The following is a 13,859-nucleotide window of genomic DNA, read 5'->3' on the forward strand; positions in this document are numbered from 1 at the left end:
CTTCATACGTACGATGTTGTAATCTTTATTGTTTTGCTGATATTCTAACAAGCTAAGCACCAAAGCTATGAATAATCGATAACGGAAACGCTGGCATGGTGTATTACCAGTTTTGCTCGCTTCATTTATTTTTCTATTAACAAAAATTTGTTTACGCTAATCGTGTAGTAAATTTTGTGAATGAACTAATGTTGAGCTGAACGGAAATTTACAGCTTCCGTTGCCGACATTCCTTCACAGTATTACACGTTTGTATTATTTTGGACCTGGATCTCTGTAGTTACAAAACGGCATGATTTGTGGCTTTGTTAGCGAGTCCTTTATTTAATCAGCATACATTTTTTATTGTTTTTAGAACAACTGCAGTCTAAAATTGCCGACGTTCACATCTATCATAGCTAAGCTTGTTCTAGTCATCTTCTATGAGCGACTATTTACTGTAAAAGTAATGCATGATATGTGCAAAATTGTGTTTTTGTCAGCTCAATAAATGGCTACCATAAAGTTAACTAACCTTTTGTTCTGCAGTTTATCATTGTGATAGGATTGTTTAGCAATCATATCTTGACTACTTAAGATATGTTTACCTTGTAATTGTCATCTCTGGTGCTGTAACAATTGTTTTTATTAACATTTTTTATTACAGAATCTACCTGTAAAGGTGAACGCAAGCAATGTCATAGAAGACTCATATGTAATTTTTTTTAAACACTTACACAACACAAGGCGAAAAAGGGCTTGTTTGTGCCAGCTATAAAAACCACTGCATTATTCAACTCTTTCTTGCCAAGAACAACCAGAGACATTCGCGACAAACCAAGTTGAGTTCTAGATGTGTGAGGTACTTGCAGGTGTATTTTATTTGTTTTCTACACTGTCTTACTTTTAATCTAATCTGCAAATTATTACTAATACAAATACTTATTAATGCTAAATTACCATGATAGACAAAAATATATACATGTATAATTATGCAGCACGTGTTAAAATAATATTTCAACAACAACAAAAATATATATAACCACTAACAAAATCGAAATTAAAAAGCCGTGCAAAGTTTTTTGCAAAGATTTTCCCACGCTGTTGCCTCATTTTAAAGATTTCAGTGGAAAAATTTCTAGTCTGAACATATTTTTAGCGTTTATCACCAATTTTCGCATAAAAATATAAAGGCAACGTAGGTAAACAATTAATGTTCAACCATGAGGGCGAATTAGTATATATGAATCCAGAGTCCAAATTGAATGGATTGTGCCGATTGCCCAGGGTCGTAACCATTACAAAAAACGCATAAAAGCAAATTGATAACTAGTCACTGATGACTAGATTTAAAATGCATGGCAATTATAGAAAGTTTATGCCTAGATATATATGTAGTTGCATTAGCAGTGCGGTAGTAAGCACAGCACAGTCATGCAGTATAATTGTATTGCGTACTTTTACTACTGCACAGTATACATGTTGTACAACTATTTTCCAATGTGCTGTAAGCAGTATTGTTGCAGTGGTGGTATTAGCCTACCTACTGCACAGTGTGCAGTGCTGGATGCAGTAGGAATTTTGTTAATGCGGGTTTTGCAATGTTAGCTGTTTTTGCCTTACACTGTTCATACATGCACAGTATATTTTTATGAAAGCTTCTCACAGAATCAAATATTGTGCAAGTTGATTTTGAGGCAACCTCAACACAATTGCAGGTTGTAAATGTTGTTCAAGCTCAAGTACAAGTCGCAAACCAAATTGATCATAACCAGCATGTTGTATTTGGTTGAAATGAGAATCTATTATGGTTTGCTCATGATTCGGAACTTATTTGGAGGCTTTGATTTCATGTATGCTTAGAATTAGCTCTCACAAAAGTGCAGCATACTTAAACCTATCTCAGTAGCCAGAGTATCTAAGGCAGACCAACAGAGTTGCAGTGGGTTTTTCCAATACCAAACATTAGGAACACTCAAACTTTTTAGACCAGACATGAGAGATTAGATTAGTCAATGGAAATTATTGGAGACAATCAAAGTTGAAACTGGCTACCTAATCCAGTTGGATTTTTCAACTTTTAAACACCACTGGTTGTAGTAAGAACTTCGGACATTGTACAGTAACAGTGAACATACAGTACACATGCTTGGAAGGAAAACCAGCTGTGCCATGTGATCCACAATATCAGTTTTATACTAATGCGTAATGGCAGTACAAGGGCAGTTTCAAGTTTTGAAGAATGATCATTTGTAGTATGTATAAACTGCTGGGTTTTGCATCATGGAAGTAGATTCGCTGTAGATTGCAAATTTTGGGTAATTTGCAGTAAAATGGCAGTTGCAGTGAATGTCTACTGCATATTAGAAGTTCAAATGCCCTTCAAAATCGCCGTGTACTGCAATGCAATGACACAGTGAAGTACGAATGCATCACCACCCTCCACTTACCTGTTTTGGTAGTAAACCTGAAGATCTCTCTGGTGTCTAGCACTTTTGGTTTAAGATTTCCAATAACTAATCATTGATTATTAACTAGGTTGCAACAACCAAAACTGCTGAAAATATTTTTTTTTAATTTGCGACTAACAAAGTTGCTAGAAAACTGCTCTGTTGGAATTATTTGCAATTTATTAGAGTAGATTAAAAACTGAATTGAAAACTGGATATGACGTCTTCAAGTAAATTGTAACAAGAAAAATTATTAAAAGTGTCCAATAAAGGGAATTTCGGCATTTGAAAATTAGGTTTTGCTTTATTGCAGTATGCAGGAATCCTTGAACTACTACTCTCAAAAAAACTAGGAATTGCGACTAAATATTGAGCTAGATTTGGTTAATTCCATGAGTCATGATGGATCACTACAGGATGTGAAATTACTGTTAGTTGACTGATTGAGGTTGCGTAATTTTATTAGCCTGTCACCTCCTAATTAATACAATTAAGATACTTTTGTCTGTGGAATAATAATCAAAATGTGGCACAATGTTTATAGAACCATCAGAAGAAGTCAACATTTTCCTCTCCATATTTTTACAAATCGTTCTTATTTGTTCAGAGTTGTTACATAATCGTTCTTATTTGTGGAGCTTGTAATCACATTTTTACATATTTTGCACCTACAACACAACAGAGTAAGACATGGTGAATCTTTTCATATCAAATAACTGTAATGTGAATTTTGTTGCAAGTCAACCTTTAAGGTGCAAACACACTAGGCAGTTTTATCGCTTGCGTCTTTAGGAGCTTAGAGATATTGCTGGCGTGTGCCTAAACACACTTGAGCGATTCATCAGCAAATGATGACATGGGCACGCTCACAAACTGCCAATATATTTCCGTATCATTAGTTTCTTCGGAGTTTAAATTATTAAGTTTTTAAATTAAATAAATTTAAGTCAGTATAGAGCCTTCTGGGCAATGGCGTAAACAATTTCCCTTTTGTTATTAGGCCTATCTCATTTTCACGGATTGTTCTTTACAAGAAGGCGTAAGTAAAAAACGATTCTTGTATTTTTACAGTAATATTTTTATATGTAGTTTACTTTATAGTATTTTTTATATTTAGTATAAGAAATATTTACTATTCTCAAATAGTCAACCTGTGCAACAATTGACTCCCAAATATTGGTTTTCAATTGGGTTTCTTTGTAATTTTTATGTGTTGTGTCATACAAGACTGGGTGTGCTCTTATTAAATCTATGAACAATTCAGTGTTCATTTTGATGATGTTTCAGTCATAACAAAAGAGCAAAATGGTGTTGCTGTACTTTGGTGAACATCGATACGGAAAAATTACCGGCCATAGAATAACATTCTTGGAAAAACCAACCAATCAAAATGCATCTCACGCGCGATAAAGTTGTGATAGAGAATGTCTAGCATTGTCGCTCTGCATGAGCTCGCTGAGCTAGTTCTAGCGCAAATTAGCACCAAGATTAAATATCGCCTTGTGTGACTACACCTTTAATGACTGCTTGACCCATGACAAGTAAGGTTTATGATAGGCCACTTATTGTATTCAAGTATAAATGAAAAGCTACTCCCTGTTACTTTAAAATCTACGCTCACTTCTTGGTCAGCTTCTCAGCAGTTGATATTCTGAAACATTAACTGGCTCGAATAGTAAGTTTAAAGAGCATTCAATCGATCACGTGGTGTATTATAGATAAGCATGTAAGTAAGTGCGTATCTCGCTAACAGGGTTTTATGTATAAAAGACGAGCATCATTTGCTGATAATTTGTTGCTACTAAGTTTAGGAATAAAAGTTTTTTTGCAGTTTGGTGGTAAATATAAACTACCAATACATTTAACTTTTTTTTTCACTAAACATTAACTGTGGCTTAAAAGTTTCTAATAGTCATCGGTACAGCTTGTAAGAATATAGTGATGGACAGTTTTAAAAATTTAGCTTTCAAGAATTTAACTAAATGAATAAACAAATGATGTTAGTCATTACATTTTATACCAAATCAGAGCTGTAACCAGAATACTGACGGCAAACACATCTGCAATACTAAAAAGGTCTGACTACTGAAATGCATTTTGTCTTTTGGCCTCTCATCACTGAATGCTTATATACATATTGGCTGAATGCCGGCACGCATGCGCTCCATCCTTGTACATTTATATCACTGTGCAATAGGATAAGGTAAAATTATTCTACGTAACTTCATACTTCACTGTTCTAGAACCATAGTAGAAGTCGCTGTTTGTTTCTAACAGTGAATAATATGGTAATCTAGTTACTTCTCATATACATCTTTATATTTCCCAAGACAGACAGGTCTCCTTGACCCAATTCAATAACATTTTATAAATCAGGTGTAGAAAAGCATAAGCGATGCACGAATCATGTTATGATTTGGTTTGTGTTTGTAGGTAATAATGGAGTCATCCATCGCGCATGAGATATTCTCTCATGCTTGTGAACTCATCATCTCTGTTGGTGATGTGAGTTAAACTTCATTAAAGCTTTATTCTGATCCCTTTTGTTTAGGGAGCTTGATTGATTACATGGCTTTAATTAATTGTATGGTTGGTTCAGTTGGTCAGATGACCAACTCAAGTTTGCAGGGTCTCCTGTGACTTGAAGCGGTCTGTTATAATACCATAGGGGGATTTGGTGCTTTTTGGCTCTGGTTGGAGTATTCACTACGTCATCTTGCAGTCATCTGTTTGTTAGTATGTACGAGGTGCTGCCAAGAGCAAGATCTGCACTGAGAGTAAGGAGTGCTTTGCTGACCTTGTTACAGAACATGACCAGAATGCTGAGAAGATGCTTGTAACTAATCTCACTAGCAAATACCCTGATCATCGGTAAGTAACCTCGCTATCTGTGGCTGCATTTCTCACTATCTGACAGCATCTGTAGCTGCATTTCTCACTATCTGTAGCTGTATTTCTCACTATCTGTAGCTGTATCTCTCACTATCTGTAGCTGTATTTCTCACTATCTGTAGCTGCCTCAAGAAAAACAGACTTGCTGGTTTAGTGAGAATCTTGCATTTGAAGTCTGGACATAAAAATGAAACATAAGAAAAGTAGTGAACAGGAAGTAGTGTAACAGACACAAAAATCAGACATTGCTGTGGTAAGCTTTAAATTTAAAAGTCTAACAAAAAATTGTTATGTCTGGTAAAAAAAGAATAAATTCAATATGTCGGTGAAATTGTGTAATGGAGTGTTATAATTGCCTCCATATGGTTTATGGGTTAGAAAACACCAGCTGGCAAAATTTGATCAAATTACATTAAAATATAAGTTCCTGAAGAGATTCATTCTAAATAAAGCCAATTCACATGTTCTTTTTAATCGGTGAACTAAGTTGCTTTCAGTGTTCTTTCCAATGCACTAGTCGACATCAGTTGGTGTGAACCGTCAGAATATAACAGTCTTACTTTTATATTCTGTATATAACAGAATATTGGATTTACATGTATATAAATCAAATACTAGTCCCGTGGCGACGGTCATAAATGGAAATAAATAAATCACGCTATCGTTGACCGCGAATTACCATCGCCAAAATGGTTCACTTCTGAAAGGCGGTCGGCGATGCTCGGCGAAAGATTGGAAAAGTTTGACAGCTGCGAACTTTTTCAATGCGTATGCGTTGCTTGGTCGATGCCATCGATTTGCAGTTCACCTAATTGACGATGACCGACGAAAGGAAACGCTGACATGCAGTGATATAGGGTGAACCAGCCTTTATAATTGAAGCTGTCATAAAATCGGTGCAGTGCCTTCCCAGCATTGTATTTACTTCACCAACAAGAATTTATAGCCAACTTCTGGGTTGACTGCCTTATATTTATAGTACGATAATTTTACACTCATTTTTTCTACAGGCTGTTTGCTTGAACCGCGTGCTGGACTGGCTACCAGCCTGGCTAGACCAGAACTCCTATGTCTTCATCTTACTCTGGCGCCTGAGCAAATGTATTGTCTTTCTCACTTTGCATATCCTGTTGGTGTACAAAATTTTCATGATACTACATCGCAGGTTTATAGCTGAGGAGATGAACAGTGATGGGGTGTCTTGTCAATTCCTTGATGATCCAACTTGGATTATAGACCCTATAGATGGTACAACCAACTTTGTACATGGGTGAGCGATTGAAACTCTCTGACGGGCATGGCCTGCTTCTTGTAGTGGTGGACATTGAGCACGTATTTGTGAATTTGAAAAACTTTTATCTACAAAATAATTGTGTCAAACGGCAATAATACATTAATAACCTCATTTTGTAATATATGTATTTTTGAGAATTTTTTCTTTACTTATTCTAACCTGGCCTTAGATGAATTAAATGCTGCCTCTAACATTGTTGGTGTTATTGTGTACACCTCGGAGTTTCGGAATATTACCCCTTCATTCTACTCATGTTCATAAACAGATGTTCATAAACAGATGTTCATAAACAGATACTTCTCACATATATCATTCAATATTGTCAAAAGTACTTGGTGGAACTCCTACCGTTTTCTTATATATTATTAATTGGATATCTGGTTCTGACTCACCGGAAGGTCTTTCGTACAGCAATAAGATTTATAAGGTTTCAATATTTTCTGATGCAATTATTAGCAGTATCTTGAACTATCTTCTTATTCTAGTCCTTATGGTAGTCCTCATGGTAATTGGGCTCTACTTCTGCAGGTTTATTTACTCTTCTGCACTTCAATAGTGGTGGGGATAATTTCAAGTTCGGAGTATGATATGGCTGTTTACAGTTGTTCATGTGCTACAGGTTTCCAAGCTACTCGATATCTGTTGGTTTCTATGTAAAGAAAGAGCCAGTATTTGGTATAGTCTATGATATTGATAATGACAAGATGTACTCAGCCATAAAAGGGGAAGGTGCTTTCTGTAATGGAAGAGTTATAAAGTGCTCAACAACAGCCGGTAGGTTTCAGCATCATATAATATTATATAGTTTCATATAGCCTTGCTGTATATCATATAGTGTCATGATTTTACATCATATAGTGTCGTATTACATTATATCATATAGTGTCATATAACATTATATCACAGTGTCATATAACATTATATCACATAGTGTCATATAACATTATATCACATAGTGTCATATAACATTATATCACATAGTGTCATATAACACTATATCACATAATGTCATGTAACATTATATCACATCGCATTATATAACATATCACATAGTATCATATAACATTATATCACATAGTATCATATAACATTATATCACATAGTATCATATAACATTATATCACATAGTATCATATAACATTATATCACATAGTGTCATATAACATATATCATATAGTGTCATATAACATTATATCACATAGTATCATATAACATTATATCACATAGTATCATATAACATTATATCACATAGTGTCATATAACATATATCATATAGTGTCATATAACATTACAGGATAACCTTGAGATACAAGCTTAAGGTGTTCTGGGACCGAGCTCGTATGTCAATTGACTCAAATTTCAAATCAATTGTTTTTATATCAAATAACTAAATACAAATCAATTTGCTCTCATTCTAGAAAAACACCTAAAAACAGGATATTACAATGGAAAGACACGTTTTTAATTGTCTTAATTCACCAGCTATCCTCATAAAGTAACGAAGACCTGTTTAGTGGTTATGATCTGCAATAAAATGCAACACTATTATGTACAGTACTTTATGGAGTTCTTCGAGACAGAAGGTAGTTGCTTACAGTGGTGTGCAAGAGACTTCACGGTAACACATTCAGTACGATACACTTTTGTTTACACTAAGTAACATAACATGTGTTTAACTTACATGAATTTAGCTTAACTTACATGAACTTACTCTGCAAACGTTTAAAAGTAAGTTTTTAATTGTACATTCAACTTAATTCTAATTTTGTTCGCATTTTCATTTTCTGTATTATTTCCTTTCTCATTATATTATATTGTACTTTCATTATATTGTACTATCATTCGGTCAGCCAGTTGCGTTTTGATTGTTGCATTCGATGGAACGAACATTTTCTGGCTGTTCAACATCTTCCGCAGTGTCTTCTGCCCTCAACTCTTCTTCTGCACGGCTGAGCTAGTTGATATAATTTTTAGCGCAGCAAAACTTTTTACACGAAATCATTTTGAATAAAACTTCTTACACGAATAAAGAGTAACTTTGTGTAATCAAAATAGCCTCAAAATTTTAGCCTCAAAATACATAGCACATTTTCATCAATTATAATACATGCTGCAACAAATCTTAACATTTTAAAACAAAAATATTAGCATCGATTGCTCAGACAGTTGCTTTCTGAATGTTGCTTGTGTTTGGAACCATTTCATAGTCTTCTGGCTGATCAACACCTTCCACGATGTCTTCTGACTTCTACTCGTCTTATGCACAGCTGAACCAGTTGATATTAGTGTCCAAACAATTGTTTCGCAGAAGAAAACTTTTACGTGTTGCGTTTCACACAAATAGTGATAAACTTTTAGCTGGATGGGTGCTAAACACAGCTGTTAGCCTAAAACTAGTTTTTCATATACCATCGTAAATTTAAACCGTTTTTTTCACATACATGGAAGTATTAAGACTGCACTGAATAAGGAACTACTGCTAACTACTAACCTGATACAGTCATTCATTATTTCTATGGGGTTGCTTTTAAAGTTTTAATGAAAAAGCTGAAAAGCTTTGAAGTTGGAAAACGGACTGCGATACGAACAGAAAAAAACAAAAGACTTAATTGGTTTTGATGTATTGATTTAGTACAATTTTGTGGGTACCTTTCAATGATTGCTCGCTGTCATCCATCGCTAGCATCTATCTTTGTCACAAAGTCGTATCATAGGTCGTACAGTACGGTGACATAGCATAGGCTGCTGTAGAGGGCTCTGCAACTTCGTGCCTGTCAATCATTAAATGTTATCATGCGCTTGTTACAGATCTAAAAAACGCCTTGATAGGCTCTGAATTTGGATCACAGAGAGATGAGGTCTTCCTTCAGTTTAAAATTGACTCCATGTCACGAGTGGTTAGAAAATGCCATGGGTGTGTATATAGAACTTGTACTCTGGGTGTATATAGAACTTGTACTATGGGTGTATATAGAACTTTTACTATGGGTGTATATAGAACTTGTACTCTGGGTGTATATAGAACTTGTACTATGGGTGTATGTAGAACTTGTACTATGGGTGTATATAGAACTTGTACTATGGGTGTATATAGAACTTGTACTATGGGTGTATATAGAACTTGTACAATAGGTGTGTATATATATAACTTGTACTATGGGTGTGTGTATAGAACTTGTACAATGGGTATTTATCGAACTTGTACTATGGGTGTATATATAGAGCTTGAACAATGGGTGTATATAGAACTTGTACTATGGGTGTGTATATAGAACTTGTACAATGAGCATATATAGAACTTGTACTATGAGTGTATATAGAATTTGTACAATGGTTGTGCGTATAGATATTGTACCATGGGTATTGCAGATGTAACCTTTACTAGATATATAAGACTTCACTCATCTGTACAAAGTGTTGGTTCTGTTTTTCCCAAGCTTTCCTCCACAATCATATTATTACTACAGTCATACCTCGGCATACGAGTGCCCCAACATTTTATGGAAGTTTCCCCCTTGAGATACGAGTACACGAGCCGATTTTTAGTGGATGCTAAATGGCCAAGTATATGATAGGTCATTTTTGATAACACCGTTGCCCGATTTTTCCTGTTAAAGCAGTTTAAAAAATATTTTTAAAAGGTTGACAAAAATTTATAGTTAAAGCGAGACAAAAATTGTCAAGCTAGAAAAGGTAATATAAAAATTAAAACGAAGACAAAATTATTATTAAGTTTAGTAAAAAATTAAAACTTAGCTTTATGTGTGTGTTTAGTAAGTTAACTTTATGTTAGTTAAATTCATAGTTTGTGTTACATAGCGTCACAAAAGTTTAGTGTTCCTGATGTACGACTGTGAGGTCTCTTTTACACCGTCATTAGCCACTTTGTCTGTCTCGAAAGTAAGAACTCCATACAGTACTGTACATATTGATATTACATTTTATTGCAGATAATAACCACTAAATAGGTATCTGTTACTTGGTGAGCGTAGGTGGTGAATTACAACAATTAAAACACTTTTTTTTCGCAATATCCTGTTTAGGTGATTTGTTCATAGTGTGGGAACGGATCAATTTATATTTAGTTATCTTATATAGGAAATCGTGTTTTGAGATACAAGAACATTTACATACTAGCTTAGTCACAAAACACATTAAGCTTGTATGTCAAGGTATGACTCTATTTATAATCTGTCTATGGAATCGTTACCTGGTAGGCTGGAGTTTCTTGCCGCTCAAATCCTTGAAGCTGACCTGAGTTTTAGCAGGCTTTCTGGAAATATGCTGATATATTTAATCGCGACTGCGCTGTCGTTAGTTATAGCAACTATGTTTGCCTTGTTTAGCATAAGAAGCACTGGATCAGCAGCTCTGCAAATTTGTGGCGTTGCTGCCGGCTACCTTGATGCATACTACGAGGCTGGACCACACATCTGGGACTTTGCTGCTGCTCAGCTAATAGCTCTCGAAGCTGGTGCTGTCGTGTCTTCATTAAATGGTAACTTTATGGAAATGTGTGCTTCAGGAATTTATTGGCTTCTTTTTCTGTTGTGTATTTTGGTTTCCTGTTTAAGAAGCACTTCCATAGTTGTACAGTAAGTACCTGAAATTATGTTTGCAGCTTTGTAGTCCAGAGAATATTTGCCTTTGCTTATATGCTGCGCTGTGACTAGTATATCAATGCATAAATTGCTTGTATGGTATCATTAAAAGAGAGCTTAAACATATGTATATATAGCAGACGCTACTTTTATGTACATCTCATTTTACGTAAATATCACTGAACGTAAAGAATTTATGTAAAATGTTTGCTTTGTATTACGTAAGAAATTCCATATAACATAAAGCGCCCAGTGGGTGCAAGTTCTCAAATTCAATTTGAATATCGAGAGTAAAAGTTTCGTTTTCTCACTTGACGCATTTCGGAGAGAAACCGTGTATATTTTTTTTGTCAATTCATTTTTGACATACAATATTTCTTCCTTTGCAGCTGGAGAAAGAAGTGTAAAAATAAATTTAAATTGAAAGTGTGCACTCTCCTCAACTTAACGTAAAATTACTGTAATCAAGGAAACGAAACCAGTGAAAGTGATAACAAAAAGGAGAGAAGTTGCTAAAAGCGTTTAATACTACAGTTACTGTGCAGCCAATAAATTGAAAAGTTAAGTTTAGTTTTTTTTTCATTTTGAAGTGCCAAAGTGGTGAGTTTGGAAGGATGATGAAATGGATTAAATTGTTTGCATGAAGTCTACGCTTCGTATAAAGTAAAATCCTTATAACATAAACGTTCCTGGAACGGATTATTACGTTGTAAGAGTGTCTACTGTATAAGGTATGTGTTTAGATGATGTTATTTTCATCAAAGGGTTTTAGTATTAAAATCATGAGCTCCTATTTCACCTGAACACCTCTGTGTTGTCTTTCCTGATGACTGTGTTGCTCCAATAGTTTTCACACGCTAATTTATTTACAGGCGGACCTTTTGATATAAGAAGCAGAAAGATTTTAGTAGCCTGCAACTCAACCATTGCTGGTCAGCTCTCTCCTTTAATCGGTGACTTTGAACTGACTTATGATTAATTTCCTGTCTGCCATAACTCTATGGCTCCAACAACAACAAGATTTAATTCTTCTTTATTTATTCATTAGTTCATTTCATTTTTATTGCTTATACTGACCTTGGTGACCGAGTCCGTACTGTACTTTGGTAAAAGTATTACTAGGCCTAGGCTTTCTGCTCCAACAACCCTATTGGCTTTTTGACTTATGTAGTCTTTCAATGCTTATGCCCTTTTGGAATCGTTGATTTGTCTAGTATTTCTATAAGTATGACTACAATATTTTCTATTTTATTAGTTTTGTTGAATTTTAAAATTCAGGAAAATATACTTGTCACTATTATAGAAAATTTTTATCTTTTATTGTATCGTGAAAAGATATTTGTTAGTTACATAGTAACAGTAGGATACATCTATGGATAACAACAGTAAGATACATTTATGGATAACAACAGTAGGATATATCTTTGGATAACAACAGTAGGATACATCTATTGATAACAACCATATGATACATCTATGGGTAACAACAGTATAATACATCTATGGATAACAACAGTAGGATACATCTTTGGATAACAACAGTAGGATACACCTATGGATAGTTGTCTTAAGTTGTAATAATTTGTGTATAAAAATAGTTCAACTGTATGTATATTCATGCTACAGCATAACGTAGTGAAGAGCCTGTTTTAGCACTCGACATTGCCAACTCAAATGAGCCATCTCATAGCTTACCTGTTCTGTTCACACCAGACATTCTCATGACTACATGTATGTAGAGATCCATCTTTATCAATGATTAATTTATTAACAAGCGTCGTAGACTGCTGCATTTGCGTTCAGATAAAATTTTAAATTAGTCTTTCGTACTAGAGAATGTTCTGGAAGAATTAATTTGTTTAAAAGGCATGGTAAAAGTAACCACCAAAAGTCGCAAAGAGAGTTTTCTAGAAACAATTCTATATATATATATATATATATATATATATCTCTTGATACTTAATGAGATATAGGATGTATAGAATGTTCAAATTATGTGTTGATACTTATTAGTACTAAGAATTTTAGCAAGACAGCAGCAATTATAAAGTACTGTTGAATTTAAAATGCTTCCAGTTACAGCATGGCTGTCAAATTTCCAAGTCTGCTATAATTTACAGAATGTTGTAAAAAGGACCATAATAAATTTATATCAAAATATTTAGCCAATCTCATGAGCAAGTACTAAAGGTAGTAATAACGGTTTTACATCGTAATGGCATATTAAAGGGCAACAGGAACACAAGTTTCAATCATGTCAGCAATAAGACATGCTAAGCAATAAGGTAACAGGTTTTTTTTTGTATTTTTCAAATTTCTCTATGTGAGCAGGTGAGCTTTTCATTTGCTTACAACTGGCAGCGAGCTGTCGTCATCATCTGCATCGTCGTGACTTGATCACTCGCACTGCCTCTCCAGCTCAGGGAGCCTTCGCTGTCATATTACGCCGCTCCTTTCTATTCCTGCTAATTTCCCCTACAAGGATAAAAATGACGTAGTAGGATAGAGAGACAGCACAGTTGATCCAATCACGACACTGCGGATGATGCCGGCAGTTCACTGTCATCTGCAAACCAATGAAGAGCTCATCTGCTAACATGGAAAGATTAGAAAGTGAACTGTGGATTAGGTTGACCCTAGCCT

The 13,859-nt window shown here is 34.7% G+C and overlaps 1 protein-coding gene across 1 annotated transcript; it reads left to right on the forward strand.

The window, feature by feature from the left end:
- The first annotated feature begins 630 nt into the window (after positions 1-630).
- On the forward strand, positions 631-12,523 carry LOC137389735 (inositol monophosphatase 1-like). The gene is made up of 8 exons (XM_068075818.1): positions 631-841; positions 4,863-4,934; positions 5,167-5,300; positions 6,487-6,591; positions 7,235-7,389; positions 9,424-9,529; positions 10,962-11,113; positions 12,089-12,523. The coding sequence occupies exons 1-8, from the start codon at positions 833-835 to the stop codon at positions 12,193-12,195; spliced, it is 840 nt and encodes a 279-aa protein (XP_067931919.1). The 5' UTR covers positions 631-832; the 3' UTR covers positions 12,196-12,523.
- The last annotated feature ends 1,336 nt before the right edge of the window (positions 12,524-13,859 follow it).

The sequence above is a fragment of the Watersipora subatra genome, chromosome 3, assembly GCF_963576615.1.
Source record: "Watersipora subatra chromosome 3, tzWatSuba1.1, whole genome shotgun sequence".
Lineage (NCBI taxonomy): Eukaryota > Metazoa > Bryozoa > Gymnolaemata > Cheilostomatida > Watersiporidae > Watersipora > Watersipora subatra.